This window comes from Echinops telfairi, unplaced genomic scaffold (assembly GCF_000313985.2).
Source record: "Echinops telfairi isolate 266 unplaced genomic scaffold, ASM31398v2 ScPeMD7_2;HRSCAF=8, whole genome shotgun sequence".
NCBI classification, from domain to species: Eukaryota; Metazoa; Chordata; class Mammalia; order Afrosoricida; family Tenrecidae; genus Echinops; species Echinops telfairi.
In genome coordinates, this window is record NW_022103898.1 from 28,403,599 (window position 1) to 28,420,162 (window position 16,564).

The 16,564-nt window shown below is 41.4% G+C and overlaps 1 protein-coding gene across 1 annotated transcript in view; it reads left to right on the plus strand.

The window, feature by feature from the left end:
- ANKS1B (ankyrin repeat and sterile alpha motif domain containing 1B) overlaps window positions 1-16,564 on the plus strand; it is a 1,383,364-nt gene that overhangs the window by 1,026,883 nt on the left and 339,917 nt on the right. The window contains exon 16 of the mRNA XM_030886113.2: window positions 4,767-4,919. Coding sequence (XP_030741973.1) covers window positions 4,767-4,919 — 153 coding nt within the window. The remainder of the gene's footprint in view (window positions 1-4,766; window positions 4,920-16,564) is intronic.

Genomic DNA, 16,564 nt, shown 5'->3' on the forward strand with positions numbered 1-16,564 from the left:
ACTAGAGGAAAGTTGTATTTCTCATCGTTGTTACATCGCACCCTGACTGGCTCATCTCCTCCCCGAGACCCCTCTGCAAGGGGATCTCCAGTGGATTTTATAAATCAAATTTATAAGGCTTATTTGCCTACTTGAATATGATAGTAAGAGGAAAGAGAAAGTAAAATGATCCCTAAGCTTCTATTTGGGGAACAGAGTCATAGTACCCAATCAGTTGAGACAGAAAACAGAGGAAGGGCAGCCCTGCGACCTGCAGGTGATGAATTTATTTCTTACTTGTGTTGGCGATATCTATTGCACGTCTACAAATGATTGGGAATTTGGATCTTAGAACTAACAAAGAGAGCCAGTCTGGAGAAGTCACTGCAGAAACAGGGACTAAGGCAATCCCAGCATGGAAAATGAGATTGACCAGGATTTGAATGTATCTTACATAGGTCATGTTCAGGGGAAAGCAATCGAGTTAACACACTACATGAACATACACAAGTGGCTGATCAATCAGAATAGGATACGCAAAGCAGAGTAGTGGGCAATTAAGTTAAGAAGATGTGTTGCATATAATCTCAACCAGCGTTGAATGCTGGAATGGGACATTGGGACTTGTATCAAGAAGGAGCTACTACAGCTTTTTGTGCCAGAGTTGACCAAGGGCCTGTGTCTTTAGAAGACGAATCTAGCAAGCTGGGACAAAGGTAGGAAACCACATGGAAGGTATTGCATTCGTTTTTGTCAGAGCACACCAGGATCTCCACTGGGGAGTGGCAGGAGGAACAGATGGGAGAATTGCTGTGGAAGAAATTATTGTGGCAGCACAGTAACCATCGTGCATATCATTAAATATGTGTAAATGGAATTTTGCACCTTCGTTTGGAGTCTTCTATCTTCAGGTAGACTGAGCCGTCTTAATTTATTGGTCTTCTTTTTGCAATTTTGAATAGAGAGTTATCATTTTCATGAAGGGTGGAACTGTTTTGTTCTCTGTTCATCAGCCATTAGAGTTGGCACTGTTCCAGCATTTCCTGAACGAGTTGGGGAGGAATTCAGATTCCTCCTGCAGGCTTTAGTGTTCTCACTTCCAGGCTCACGTCCCCTTTGCTCACTACCCAGCCAGTGTTTCTTCCCCTCCCACTAGATCTTACCTTCCCTCTCCCCTCCTTAAGATTGGTCTCAGACCTAAAGCCCATTTGTAGGCCACTGGACATCCCTTTACAGAAGGGCTTCAGGGAGGAGATGAACCAGTCAGGGTGTGATGTAGCAATGATGAAAAATACAACTTTCCTCTAGTTTCTAAATGCTTTCCCACTCCCGGCCCCAACTATCATGATCCCAATTCTACCTTGCAAGTTTGGCTAGACCAGAGGATGTAGACTGGTACAGATAGGAACTGGAAACACAGGGAATCCAGGGCAGATGAGCCCTTCAGGACCAGTGGTGTGAGTGGCGATACTGGGAGGGTAGAGGGAGGGTGGGTTGGAAAGGAGGAACCGATTACAAGGATCTACATGTGACCTCCTCCCTGGGGGATGGACAACAGAAAAGTGGGTGAAGGAAGACGTCGGACAGGGCAAGATATGACAAAATAATAATTTATAAATTATCAAGGGTTCATGAGGGAGTGGGGAGTGGGGAGAGAGGGGGAAAAATGAGGACCTGATGCTAGGGGATTAAGTGGAGAGCAAATGTTTTGAGAATGATGAGGGCAGTGAATGTACAAATGTGCTTTATACAATTGATGTATGTATGGATTGTGGTAAGAGCTGTATGAGCCCTTAATACAACGATTAAAAAAAAAAAAAAAGATTGGTCTCAGAGAATTTGTCTTAGAGAAGTAACCCCATTACTGAGTTTAACAACCTTCAGTGAGATAAAGAAGTGGTCTTTTTCTTTTCTCCATTATCTGCCTTCACCAAAGATGTTTCTTAATGATATCTCAGACACATGCAATACTTTTCCAGTCATTAAAATATGGAAAATCATTTCTAATACAGTTTAAATCTCCTGTTTGCTTCACTCTTTAAAGTTTAAGCTTCCCCCAAAGGGTCTTGCATCCTTCTCTCTTCTGATTCTAAATTTTCTCTTTTCTGACTCTAAATTCCCTCGTATTCAGACAAGATTGAGGGATTGGAGTTGGGTAGGCAAATAGCTTTATACTTAATGAGACGTATTGAAGTCTTCTGGTAGGTATTCTTGATACTTCGATTAATACTGGAGTCTTCATTATCGAATGAAGCTATTACAGAAATAGCACAAAGGGTGGCTTTAAGGAACAGAAGTTTATTTTCTTATAGTTTAGGAGGTACTTGCTTTAGGGGATCTCTCTCTCTCTCTCTCTCTCTCTCTTTTCTTCCCTCCCTCCTTCATCTGTAATGGAAGGTCCTTGCATGTCTTGGGCTTCTGCCCCTCGGAAATGTCCCTGTAGCCTGGCATCTCTCTCATTATTTTCCTGGATGCGTGTTATCATCCCATTGATCATTGATTAATACATTGTCAGCATTTGGGAGATTACAAGAAACAGAGACCTCTACCTCATGTTTATATTCTCTCTGCTCCCTCCATATATGTAACCCTTTCTCCCCATTTGGCCAATCAGCTTACTCAACTAACCCATCAGTCCTACCATTCTACAACCTCCGCTTACACATGGCTTTGAATTGTCCCCATCTACCTGGCTCTGGCTCCATGTCATGCCATCTCTCGAGAGGTCTTGTTAGCTCTTGCTTTGTCACTAAGTGCCTGGGTTCCTCAATTTCTCAATTCCTTAATGGGGAATCTAAGTAGGGTGGCTCTTAGATTCCTGTGGAACTTTTTATTAATTGTGGTAAAATTTTGCATAACAAAATATTTGATAATTCAACCATGTTACATGTATGAAAGATATTAGTCACATTATTCATGTTGTACAACCATCCTCTTTTTCCAAATTATTCCATCACCATGGACATAGATGTGCACACCCTAAAATAATTCCCCTTTCTACTTCCCCTCACTCCTGGTAACCAGTAATAAGCTTTGGTTTGCATTTCTTTGCCTATTTTGTATAAGAAAAACCATATAGTGTTTATCCTTTTGTGACTGGCTTATTTCATTCTGCGTGATGTTTTCAAGGTTCATCCATATTGCGTTATGTATCTGACTCATCGTTTTGATGGGCATGCTTGGGCTGAGTATTCCCCTCCCTGGTTTAAGCAACTGGGGCTAGGAGGGAAGGAGTATACATACCCTGTTGAAAACATGCATCGCATCCTAGATAGGGCAGCAGGGCGTGGGCTGAGGGGATTTTCCTTAAATTTTGCATATGTAGCAGACACTATCAAATATTTCTAGTACATGGAAAAACCATATGGGATTGCCTTAAAGAATATCTTTATCTTCCAGAAGGTACACTCTGGGCAGCTTGACTAGAAGGCCTTTGGTTAGTCTCCAAGGGTTGTTTTGCAATGAACAAGAACATTTGCAATAAATACGGTCCTGATGCTAATGCACATAATGATTGCAATGTAACTTCATAGCAGGGGACATTTGAGCATCAAGATGGAAATCAGACTGCGGAGTGCAACCACAGCAAAGCAGCCAGGAGAAAAAGTAACTTAAGATCGAGGAGTAAGGAGAATCTGAAAACGGAGAACTCTGCCCGGTGGTCGAAAGCCTAACATGCTTGCGATTGAAATCTGAGCCCCTGATGGCCCAGCTAATCTTCTCCCTGCTCACAAGTCAGAATCATATAGATTTCCATTAATATTTATCTCCTCGCATCTGATATGGGAGGAAAATCTCTGGTGCTCTCTGCTCCGCGTGGCTGTTCCCATCATGAATTTCACTGAAGGATGGCTCGGACTAATGGGGTGTCAGCTGCCGTTAATAAGTGAAGTATTAAGACATATGGCGTTGCATGCAGAGCAGCCCTGGGTTTAGAGAAGAATCGCTTTTAAAAACCAAGCACTGTAAATTTACCTAAAATTTTAAGTAAAAGCAAGAGGAGTAGACCAATACCATACACATTTTGAAATCCAGAAGTTTCACTTACTTAAATTACTTCCACACGCTAATTTAAACTCAGAAACATTGTGCAGTTGTCAAACGTCTTTGTTATCCTAAAGAAAGAAATTAAAATCTTAAAAATATATTCTGTGTGGAACTGACAAAACGTAGGGGGCTGTCTGCCAGCATGTTCTGTGTTCCTGTCTGACATACTGTAGAGTCTATGCGGGAACACATGGTCACAAACACTCCGAAGCCCCTGATTTATTGGCTTAACCCAGAGTCTGTCTCTGCAGCGTGTTTGCTATCCCTACAGTACATGGCTCGCTGAAGCCTTGATTCCTTTTGAATGTTCAAGCCATGCAGTATTTTCACATGTTTTGATCTTGTGCATATGAGAATTATCACCTACATTTGGGAGTGCAGTTCCTTGTGCCTTCAGCATTCAATTAATCCTGTTTAACTGACATCAGTTAAAATTCCAGCCAAGAGAATGCCAATAATGTCTATGACAGAAGTTTGACATATTTAGCTCTCTCAAGTATGAGGTTGAGCTAGCAGCTAAATTAGAAAATTTCCTGGTGTATTTTTGAAAACTAATTCAGCGTGAAAATTATTAATGATTCAGAATTGTGCATAATGTGTTTTCTTTTCCCTTCTTCGCATATCCAGAAAGATGTGTTGCTTCCTATCAGAGAAATTCCCAGATGGCAAGATGCATTCTGTTGTTGGAACACAAGGCGAGCGGCTGAAATGAATCCTAAATGTGATATTCTTGATTGCAGATGCGGCCCCTTGGTCACGATGACTACCATCCCACCTCTGTGGCAGAGTGGCTGGATTCCATTGAACTGGGCGACTACACCAAAGCCTTCCTCATCAACGGCTACACGTCCCTGGACCTGTTGAAAAAACTCTGGGAGGTTGAGCTTATTAATGTAAGTTGTGACCTTAGTGGCTCCTTAGCCATTCAAGCCTTGCTCATTGAAATACCTCTCGTGCTGTGTGTGTGTGTGTGTGTGTGTGTGTGTGTGTCAGAATTTGGGCATCTCAAAAGGTTTTACATATACACCATCTGGTTTTAGATGCTTTTGTTTGGACTCCATGTAAGTTTCAACATCTTTGTCTCTTAAATTTTCAATCTCAGGAATGAAGAGATCAAGAGAGGATTTTCAAGGTGTTTTGCATTATCAAAGAAATACTTCCAAGCACTTTGGGGTTTCCCATTTGAGGAAACTTTGGTCAGTTTATGTTCAGGATATGCGCACAGTACCAAATCCGCTCCCCTTCTGATCTTTGTTCATATTCACTGCTAAAAATCAAAAGTATGGTTTTTAGTTTTCTCTCTATTTCTTTGTTGCTATTCTCTATTTGAGTTTTTAAAAGCCCTGTGCTTTAAGAGGCGGTTTTGTTCTTAGTAATTAGTCTATTTCGATAGCAGGAGCTGATCGTCTAGAGCTGGTGTCTAACATTACATTGACTCTGTTTGCCGTATGCGCTTGCACAGGTTGCCTTGAAACCTGACCGCCACTTGTCATCTATTCAAGCCTATGAGATAAGCCACATGGGCATGGACGACTTTTCATTTTTATGGTTGTTTGGTTTCTGATGCATACATGAAGAAAAGAAGTCGAATGCATAACATTAAATGGACCTACATGCAAACTTAATTTGGTTTTATGAACATTTCTTTTTTAGAGTGAATGTAGGGAAATGTTTTGAATTTTAAGTTACATATTCTAATATTGAAATGCTTTAATTAGCCAAAATATGGAGCAACTACATTTCTGATGGCTCCAGGTACTATATCCTAGTCTTTTGGCTATGCCAAAGGGCTAGTCTCTATATATTATATATCATCTACTTATTTTACATGATGGCTTTTATTGGTATATAATGGTTCTTTGCTTTTAAAAGTCTATCTTACAAAGTAATATATTCTGGAACAACCTATAAAAAGTGTCCATAGATCTAAGTGGAGTCTTTAAATGAACACATTCTTGATACCTTCTCCCAACTTGCCCCAAGTAACTCATAGCTTTCTGTGAGCGATGCCCTCACAAAGCTATCATTTTACAGGAAGCTCATAGAATGAAATCTCTGGTCACTTTCTTTCACGGTGCATGTGGCAATGGAACGAACTGAAACTGCATGGTTTTGGTTGCATCGAACTAAAATTGCCATTCTCCACCCAGGAGTCCACACTCATCGCATGGGTACCCTTGGCCATTTGCTAAAGAGGTAGCTTCCATCGATCAAACACGCTTCCAAGTTCAGATGGATTTCCGTTACTAGTGGAGCTTGCCTTCTGAATAATCTTGCTCCAAGCTAAAGTAGCACTTGAGCCACTCGCCTCACTGGCATCCACAGTCACCCTCCATTGGAAAGATCACCTTTCAGCAGAGTTTCCTCAAAGCAAGACTCCTCCATAACGTGACACACACACTCTCTCTCTCTCTCTCTCTCTCAAAACCCCAAAGACCGAAGTATGATTGAAGGTGAGGGCTTGGACCTCCGCTTTATCCAGTGCTGTGAGCACCAGCAGTCTGGAACTCCCTGTTTAGCACTGTAGGTGGGTCTGGTGACAACTGCAGTGACTGCAGGGGCAGTGATGTTCGAGGGTCCCCTGGAATACGACCGCCTTTCAGGGACTGATTTCCCACTTCCCACAGAGCTCAGGGACTTATTTAAAAGACAACAACTGCTGACTCTTGAAGAGTTTCCTTCTTAGCTGCATTCACTATAATACTATCTTTCTCATTAAATTGGAAAATAAAGTCCTTGCGTCTCTGACCATGAAGCCAAGCTGCTTCTGGCCTCAAGTACCACGTCTGTGCCTATCACCAACCCAGTATCGTTCCCTGAAGCTGGTTGAATTTCAAATCCCTTGTGATAGCTTCAAGAGCAAATGGGCTCTCTTGACAATGAGGGAGTTGCGAGTTAAACTCTGTGACGGTGTGTATAGATCTAGCAGATGTTGTGGCTTTAGATTTAGGAATCAGACAGCACAAATCCCATGCCCACGAAAGCTGGTGCTCAAGGGTGGTTCAGTAGATGCCTGGAGTTGTTGAGCTCCGACATAAATGAAAGGCCAACTATGCATAGTCTCAAATTCCAGAATTTTAATTATCTCAACTAAAGTGGGAAGCTATCCAACTATGAGATAATCTATGAGGCCAGTATTCCTATATTAAATTCCATAATTTACTTTGGGATTTTCCCCAGGCTAAAGGGACTATCAAGTCACCTTGATTTAGAGGTAAGCTTTCAGGAACGATTTAAAGACGTCAAATAGCTCCAGTAACCATTGTTCTATGAAAAGGGAAATAAGAAGTGTAAGTATAGGCTCTCTTTGGCGCAGAGGTTTTCTGGGAGATGGAGAGAGAATAAAGAATGAGGAGGGTCACTGCTGATCTGGATCGTTAACTACTATTGATTAAGCACCCTGCCTAATACAGCGCCACCCTTGTTTTAGACAACTATGACGACGTTGTCAGTGAGTCTGGCAAGTTTATTCAAGCTTTTCCAGGGAGTAGTAGAGGAGAACTAAACAGAATTACAAAGTTGGGACTTGAAGAAACAGATATGTTTGAGGTTTCAATAGTTCAACAAATCCCCAAGCATCTTTTTTCTTGATGGGGTGCATGATTGCCTTTCAAAAGCAACGTTATTTGAATAAGCCAGTATACATTTCAGTCGCAAAGCTACCTACAGGTTGGAGGGGGACAGAATGTCAAGAATTCTCTTAGTCTCGGCATTGTCAAAAGTGGAAATTGAACATAGAGGAATTTTGAGACATGCTATTTTTCCAGTTTTGCAAGCCCATGTGTGCCTAGCTGAATGAAATAGAGACCAAAGATAATTTCTTGCATTCCCAGACTGTGTTTCATATTCAGAACCGGATGTCTTACCAGTGCTCCTGTGTCTGCCACTCTCATTAATAATATCATTTCCACTACTCACACATTCTACCTTGTAGCAAAGATTTTTAGCGTTAAAATATGAATACGTGGGGAGTTGTCCCACAAATTGTTTCGTCTGCAGATGCTAGCTGAAGGAGCCCCTTAGCTCGAATTACTGTAACCTCTAAAGACTTGTTATAAGAGTATCAAAGACTAGTTAACAGTACATAAACAGATAAATTATGTTTTCAACTTAAAATGTTATTCAGACATGCCTAAAACATTACCAATTGTGAAGAATAGTTCCTACTATTAATGGACAACTTCCATAGCACTGCATGAGAGGAATTTTAGATAAAAGAACAACTTCTTTTCCCCATGAAATATGTATGAGTAATGATAAAATGAAAAAAACTAAAATTATCTAAGGAACCATGCAAATAACCTGTCATCCATTTTTCAGGCAAAAAAAATGTGTATACTAAAAGTATGAAAAACAGTGTTGATTTCTTTTACCCCTGTGCAGCTACCAAGGGGACTGTGGTAAAACCAACCACATTTGGATGTTGTCCAACCTATTCATTTGTGAATTTCAAAGCAGAGCTTATGATTACTTTCTTCCCACTGACTTGGCCATCTAAGGAAGTAGTTCCAATAAAGAATCAATGATGAATACTCAGGAACGATGTGATGAATTCTGTATCTTTGTGTGTTGGGGGAGAAGGGCCCCTCGATGCACTATCATTTATTCCACTTTTTCCGCGTGTTTCCTGTTCTCATCCCTACTTTTTCGCAACCCTCTAAATGTTGTCCTTGGGTAAATGCTGCCCTTTTGATCTTCGGGTTGGTTATTCTAACACAGAGCGGAGTTCAGTTCCCGGTCTGAAAGGTAAGGGTCTCCATCTTGGGGACCTCACTGTATCTGATCAGTAAGTTTGGTCTCTTTTATAATTTTGATTTCTGGTCCATATTTACCCCGCTCTGTCCAGGGCCTTCTACTGTGATCCTGGTCAAAACAATTCGCATGGCAGCTGGGCACCATCTAGCATTCTTCTGGCCCCAGGGATGTAGAGACCTGAGTTTGTGTGACCCATTAGTCCCTTGGATGGATTGTCCCCAGGTGTCTCTGGATTTTCATCTGTCACCTTTCCTTTGCAAGGAGAGAGAACAGAGGCTGCACTTTAGATCACTGCTCATGAACCTGGAAGACCTCAGTTGTTAATCGCCCAATTAGAATGGAGATCATTGTCTTTGTGACTCCGGTATGCCAATTTGATTGTGAAGTGCATTGACATATTTCCTTCATGTTTCTTCTGTGTGAAGTTTGTTGAGCTCCTTAGACCAGAGGTTTACAGTTTTCATCAAATTTGGCGGCTAAAATTGGCCGAATTGATTCAAATACTGTTTTGTGTCTTCCCCAACTCTCTCCTCTCCTTTGAAAATTCCAATTGCACGGATACTAGGTCATTTGCCTGGTACCCTGGTGGCATTAAGGGTTATACATTGAGCTGTTAGCCACAGGGTAATTGGTGTGAACCCACCAGCCACGCAGTGGAAGAAAGATGAGACTGTCTCCTCCCATGACGACTTACCAAGTTCTCCTCTGCCCGACAGGGTCTCTAGGAGTCAGAATTTACTTGATCGCAATTGATTTAGTCATTTAAAATTGCCTCACAACTCAATGCTGCTCGTTTTTTTCTGGGGCTTTTTCTTCCTGCAACTTAATTCTGTAGTTTCTGGGTCTATGTCTTCAAGCTCACTAATCTTTTATTCTGTGATATCGGACCTGCTGTTACTCCATCCAGTGTATTTTTTATCTCAGTGATTATAGTTTTCATCTCCAGAAGTTAGATGGGAGTCATTAATGTATTTTTTTTTATGTCTATTTAGGAGCTCTGGTGACACAATGGTTAAGCGATCAGATGTTAACCAAAGGTTGGTGGTTCAATACCACGAGCTGCTCCACGGAAGAAAGATGTGGCAATAGGCTTGCATAAAAATGACAGCCTTGGGAATCCTGGGGGGCAGTTCTTCTCTGCCGTGTAGGGTCACCATAGGTCAGAATCAATAACAGCAACAGGTTTGGTTTATGCTTTTGTTCAATATCCTCAACCTTTCTTCTAGTTTCTAGAGCATATAAGAACTTAGAAGGTCATGGTCTGCTAAATGGAACACCGTGGTTCTAAGTTGATTTGGGTTTTTTTCTCCTCATTGTGGGATTTTTTGTTGTTGTTGTTGTTGTTTACAAGACTGGTACATTTTATTACACATCAGACATTATGAATTCTACTGTGTTTCGTGTTGTGTATTTCTTTTCCTATGGTCTTGAGCAAGTGACGTTCCGCAGCATCATCTTGATCTTCTGGATCTGACTTTTAAATGTTGTTGAGCCACACCAAAGCATGTTCTGACGTGGGGCTAATAATTCCCATGGGGAGCAAGACCCTTCTGAGTACTTGATCGATGCACTATGAATTTCTGGTCTAAATGCTGGGCACTGTTCCCAGTCTTGTTTGAGATCCAAGTTCTGTCCCTTCCAGTCTTTTCAAGGGGTGTTGCCTGGGTTTTGTTTGTTCGCAGTTTGTCTTCCGATGCACAAGTCCATCCACGCTGTCTCCTCTCTGGCACCCTGCTCAGAAAACTCTTCACACCTTAGCCTTGTTGAACTCTCAAGTGTGAGCTCCTCACGTTTCTTCTCTGCATCGCAGCCTGGAGCTTCTCTCCGGGTGAGAAACTAGCCAATTCTCAGAGTCACTTTGGATTTGTGTTCGCTTTTCTCTCCCATCTCTTGTGGGTCATTATCCCTCAATGCTTAATGTCCAATGTCCTTAAAACCACGGTTTTGCCTATTTGGTCCGAGCGTTGAGTGGCGTCAGTAAGAAGGTCAATCCAATCTCTGTCTTTCTATACTGGCTGGAAGCATATCCATGCTATTTCGTTTCTTCCCTGAAGGCGAGGGCCCCATGCCTACAATTGAATCAAACTCTTTGGTGCTGAAATGTAGGCATCGTTTTTAAAAGCTCTCCAGGTGATTTTAATGTGCAGCCTGGTTTGAAAATCACTGTTGTAATCAGTGGGGAGCCATTAAAAGGATTTTAATCAGGAGAATCGCCTCATAAGAAGCCAGAGACGGGGGCCAGAAGCCTACACACCTAAGTAGAAAGAGCTATGAGGGGGAAATTAGCTGAGTCAGCCAATTCCGCTCTCCGGGCAGCCCACGAGCTACCACTGAGATGCTCCTCCGTTTGTGGATAAGTCAGAACACATGCATACAGTTCTTGTTTCGTTTTATTTGAGGGCAAAAGAAAAAAGACTCAAAATCTTTTTGATGATTTAAGAGCTGCGTGTGTGGCACATGAAGCTCTTGTGATGAAGAGTTTGCTGCCAGTAAGGAGCCCTGGTGGCTTGTGGGCTATGCGTCCGGGCTGCTAACTTCGTGGTCAAACTGTTCGAAACCATCAGCAGCTCCACGAGAGAAAGATGAGGCTCTCTATGCCCATAAAGAGTTGCCGCCTTAGAAACCCACAGTGGAAGTTCTACTCTGTCCTACAGGGTCACTGTGAGTCGGGATCAACTCGAGGGCTGTGAGTTTGGTTTTTGGAGAGGTGGGTTCAATGACTTCAAAGTGAGGGCAAGTGTAGCTAGCAATAAAGGGCAAGGACCAATTGTCTGTAAGTCAGACATTTGTTACCCAGGGGCATTCTGTACAGCTGTTTCCAGCTGCAAATAGATTAGATGTAGGATAGAAAGTGGGGTGGGGTAGGGGGGACCAGGAACCCAACCTGTGTACCTGTATGACTCAAAAAACTCACTACCATTGAACCGATTCCTATTCTTAGCGACCCTTTAGGACAGAGTAGACCCGCTCCTGTGAATTTCCAAGGTGTGATGGGAACAGAAAGCCTCATCTATCTCTCACAGAGTAGCTGGTGGGTTCAAACTGCTGACCTTGCAGTTGGCCATGCAATGCATACATAACCGACTATACCCCAGGGCTTCTTATCCAAGTATTAGATGCCAAAAATAACAATAACAATACTAAAATAGTAAACCCGATATTCATAACTACAAACCCAAGAATCAAGAAGAGGGGGCATCATGGCCAATGTATTCAAAGAAGACAATTAAAAATATAACATATTTTAGAAATGCTTTTCCATAGTGGCTAAAATGATTTTAGTTCAACCTGTAAGTAGCTGTGCCTTATGTAAAAATCATCCCTACTGTTTATAAAGAGTAGGACTACAGTGTGTATCTGTTTCAAATGTATCCTCTCTATTTTCATCTTTATCTTGGAACCAGGTCACTTGGCTTTGAATTCTATATCTGTTTGAGTCTGTGCTTTTAGCTCTCTAGAGTGTATGCCCAGGAGTGGGGTGGCTGGATCATAGGGGATTTCTATTTCTAGCACTCTGAGGAAGCGCCATACGGTTTTCCATAATGGTTGAGCCAGTTCACAATCCCACCGGCAGTGGAGCAGGATTCCAATCCCTCTGCCACCTCGGCAGCATTTGTTCTTTGGTCAGTGTTGTTTTTGCAGCTCTATAATGGCTAGGTTGCTTACATGTCCTGTTTAGTGAAGTGTCTGTTCATGTCCTTTGCCCCTTTTTAACTTGGTTTGTTTGTCATTTTATTGTTAAGTTGTTGAAGTTTTTAAAATATCTTTCAGTGATGATTAGACCCTTATCAGATTTATCATTGCCAAAGATTTTGTTTCTCCGTAGGTAAGTTCTCTTATTTACTCTCTGATAAGGTTTTTGATGAGCATAAGTATTACATATTGTGTTAGTCTGCATTGATTAGAGAAACAAATATATGGACTCATAGACACTCATATGTGTATAAGAGAGAGGTTTATATAAAGAGTAATTGTATATTAAGAAAATATCTGAGCCCATTCCAGATGAAGTCCATAAGCCTGATATTAGTCCATATGTTGGATACCAGTCTACCAATTCCTCTTCGGACTCACGCAACACATACAATGATGCTGAATGCAAGAAGATCACAGGCCAGTGGATAGGAAGTCTTGTGGATCCAGTGGCAGTAGAAGCATCTCAGCAAAGGCATGTGGCTCCTCTAAATCCAGGGTTCTGGCTACCTTGGGAGTGGGGTACTTGAGAAACAAATCATGAAGATGGAGTGTGGATGCTTGTTTGACCTCTGCCTTATAGAAGTTTTTCTTCTTTAGCTAGCCAGAGGTCAGATATGGTCATGCAGTTCACTGGGTTGTTTTCTGGAATATAGTTTTGATTCCTAGAAATTATCTTTGGTTAATCCTGTCTGAAATGGTGAAAATGATTTTGATAAAGGTGAAGCTTGAGCTCAGGTGACAAAATCACCCCTTGAATTTCTCTGAGACCATGCTGCTTAGTGAAAATGGCTGACTGGGGTCAAAATGGCTGATAGAAGGTCCACCTTGGCTTGAGGTAATGCAGCCAGAGGCCTAAAGCTATATGGGATAAGTACAGCTCAGGATAGAATTTGATTGTTTTAAGATTGAGTTTAGGATCTGACTTTATTAGGTTTATACTATTTTCTTCTGCCTATTGTTAATGATATAGTGATTATTGGGAAGTAAAAATAGTGTTTGTAAGCATACTTGCCTTCAGCCATTAAAATTGGAACTTTAAATGAGTTGGGACTAGCCTTCAAAGAAGGCTCTGAAAGGATAAGCCCCACCCAGTGCCTTGAGTACTCAAGACATTCGAAAATGAAGAGACTTGTCTAGGGGGGCTGTTGACAGATTGGAAAGGGAGGGGGGAGGAAACCTTTGGATTTTTGGATTTTGAACTAGTGGTTTATGCCCAGAGCTAGAAAAATCTGGAGCCCTGATAAAACTCCTCTCTAGGACTGAACTTCAAAGGATGCCTATGGGCAGGCCAAAATACTTGCTAAGTGACCACCTGGATCCACTTGTTGAATGGAAGTGAGAGAAATGGAGCAATAAAGAGATGGGTTGGGTCTGCCACTGACACCCTGATTCACTGGGACTAGAGGAGAAGATGAAAGCAGGTTAAGTGATCTGGGATTCATGACATAGTACAAGGGGGCTAGGATTATGGGGAATTTATATTAGGGCCTATGGTCTGAAGGTGGTACCCAGCCAATGGGTACCCTGGTGAGGCTAAATGAGGCAGCCCACATTGAGTTGACCAGAACCCAACCAGATAAAAGAGAAGATTTTTGAGCCTGTGAACTGGTGCATGTTATACCTGAAGTTAGGGACAGCCTGGGCAGATTTGACTTTACTTATGGATGCAGACTCACAAGATTCCAACTGGAATGAAGATTCTTCACATCAAGGCATGATTGTCCCTTCAGAGCACTGGGTTGATGTAAGTGGACAGGATAGACATTGGATACCCAAAATTGGGCAGAAAAAGGCATGAAGTGGCTCACTTACAAACTTTCATAGGCGGGAGAATATTTTCTTAGGATTATAGGATTATGGTGTAGGTCTTTACTTAACTCCAATTGTTAGGCATAAACTGTTTTTGTTCAGTTCATTTTTATGTTTAAATGAGGCATGCACATTTTTTAATTGTCTGTATTTTAGTTTCTTATTTTAAAATTATATATGGCTCAAGAGTTGTGTAAAAGTGCCAAGTTGACAATGGGTAGTCTGTAGCAGTTACACAATCTGCTGTTAATTTGTGAAGGGGTGGAGTCTAGCCTGTCCATCAGGTCATAGCCAATGAGGTCTCTGTATGGGCCTGGCCTTCTCCTGAGGATTCTGGGAACTCCTGTCTACCTCTCTGGAGGCGGAATACACACTCTCCCTGCAAGGGAAGCTATGCGGTTAGAGCGACAACCCTGGAGCTGGAGGAGCCACATGGAGACCCACACCAGTGCTGAGATGATCCCACTGCCACTGGATCCACAAGACTTTCTACACCCACTGGCCACAAGGTCCACATCCACTGGCCTGTGATCTTCCTGCATTTGATATCACTGGTATGTGTTGCGAGAGTCTGAAGAGGAATTGATAGACTGGTATCAGATATACAATTACTCTTTATATAAAGCTTTCTTATACACATATGAGTGTCTATGAATTTGTTTCTCTAGTCAACCCAGACCAACACACATATGTAGGAGGTCCCAGTTATATGTTAATGTGTCTTCTGTTGCTCATGCATCGTAGTTTAGTAGTCTGTTACTGAAGGGAAAAAAAGGAAAAAATTAAGTTCTATATTATTGTCCCTATATTATCTTCCAGGAACTTTAGCATTTGGGCTATTCAGAATTTTCATGTCTGACATACAAGCCACCATGAAAGAGACTGATGATATGTAAGGCTGCAGAATCAATGGTAACGATTCACATTATCTTTAAGGAGGTAGATTAATGTTGGAATAAATCCATGATAGAAAAAGAAGCTGAAGAAAGGAGGTTTAGGATTTATATCCACTTTCAAGACATTTAAAGTTAGCTTAAAGCTTAGGTTTATATAGCTAAATAAAGAACTGTGTTATTTTAAACTGGAAATATACAGTCTCAAATTCTTTTCAAACGCAAAGAGCTATTATCTCAGAAAGTATGTAATTCCTTGCTGTAGAGACCTTATGTCTGACACCCTGCCGCCACCTGGTGGCAGCATCGCTAAAGTACAGGGCAAATTACTAAAGCGTGGAAGTTTCTTTGATGCAGAAATTAATTGCAAAACAGAAATCATTAGGCACTAGATTTGACATCACAACTTGCTTCTAGAATCAATCAGTTGAAGTATAAGCATGGAGATTTATTTTTACATAATGAAACACGAAACTCAAACACAACAGTACAGAATCTGCTTAACACGATAGGGAAAGTCCTCTTGCATAGTCAACCAATTTAATTTGAGATAACAGTGCCTCTTTAAATATGTATATATACTTGTATCGTTAATAGAGTGTTTCTTACTTTTGTAGTTACTTTTATGGGATAATTACATTTCCTAAAACTTAAACAGGTCTTTTAAAAAATCTATTCCATAGTAACTGTGGGGAAAGATATGAGTGTATATATATATATATATATATATATATATATATACTTATAAATATATAGATATGTCCGTACTCTCAAAGTAACTTCCAAGCTAATGGGGAGACAGTCACATGCATGACAGACCACTCTAAGACAAGAAGTATCAAAGATGAATTAAGTATCAAAATAGTCTTCCCAGCCCAAATTAGAACACAACCTGTTTTTCCTCATTAGAAACTGGGATGGATTGTGAGCAGATAGGTTGATGGAGAAACCAGTAGAGTAAACCACAAACATCAAGCACAGGCTCTAAACTAAACTGCAGACAATCTTGCTGAGTTTAAATGCCAGTCCGGCGTCTTATAATCCTACCCCTTGGAGCTGGCTACTTCATTTTCTGTAGGCTTCAATTTCCTCGCCTCTAAATTTTAGATCAGATCTGTCTTTGGGGTGATACTGTTGTCAGGATGCAAGCAGACAGCACAATAAAGCATTTTTGCAAATATGGAAAGCACTAAAAGTCTGTCTACAGGAAGGCAAAAGGAAGAATCACATCCAAGTTCCTCATACTTACGGGGAAAGTGATCAGCCATCCATTGCCACAAAAAGGATATGTTAAAAGGAAACTTTCCTTCCAATTCAGCAGCTTACAGCAGCAAGCAAGCTTTGCTCATGAGTCTGTGGATTCCTGACTCAGCCAGGGCACGGGT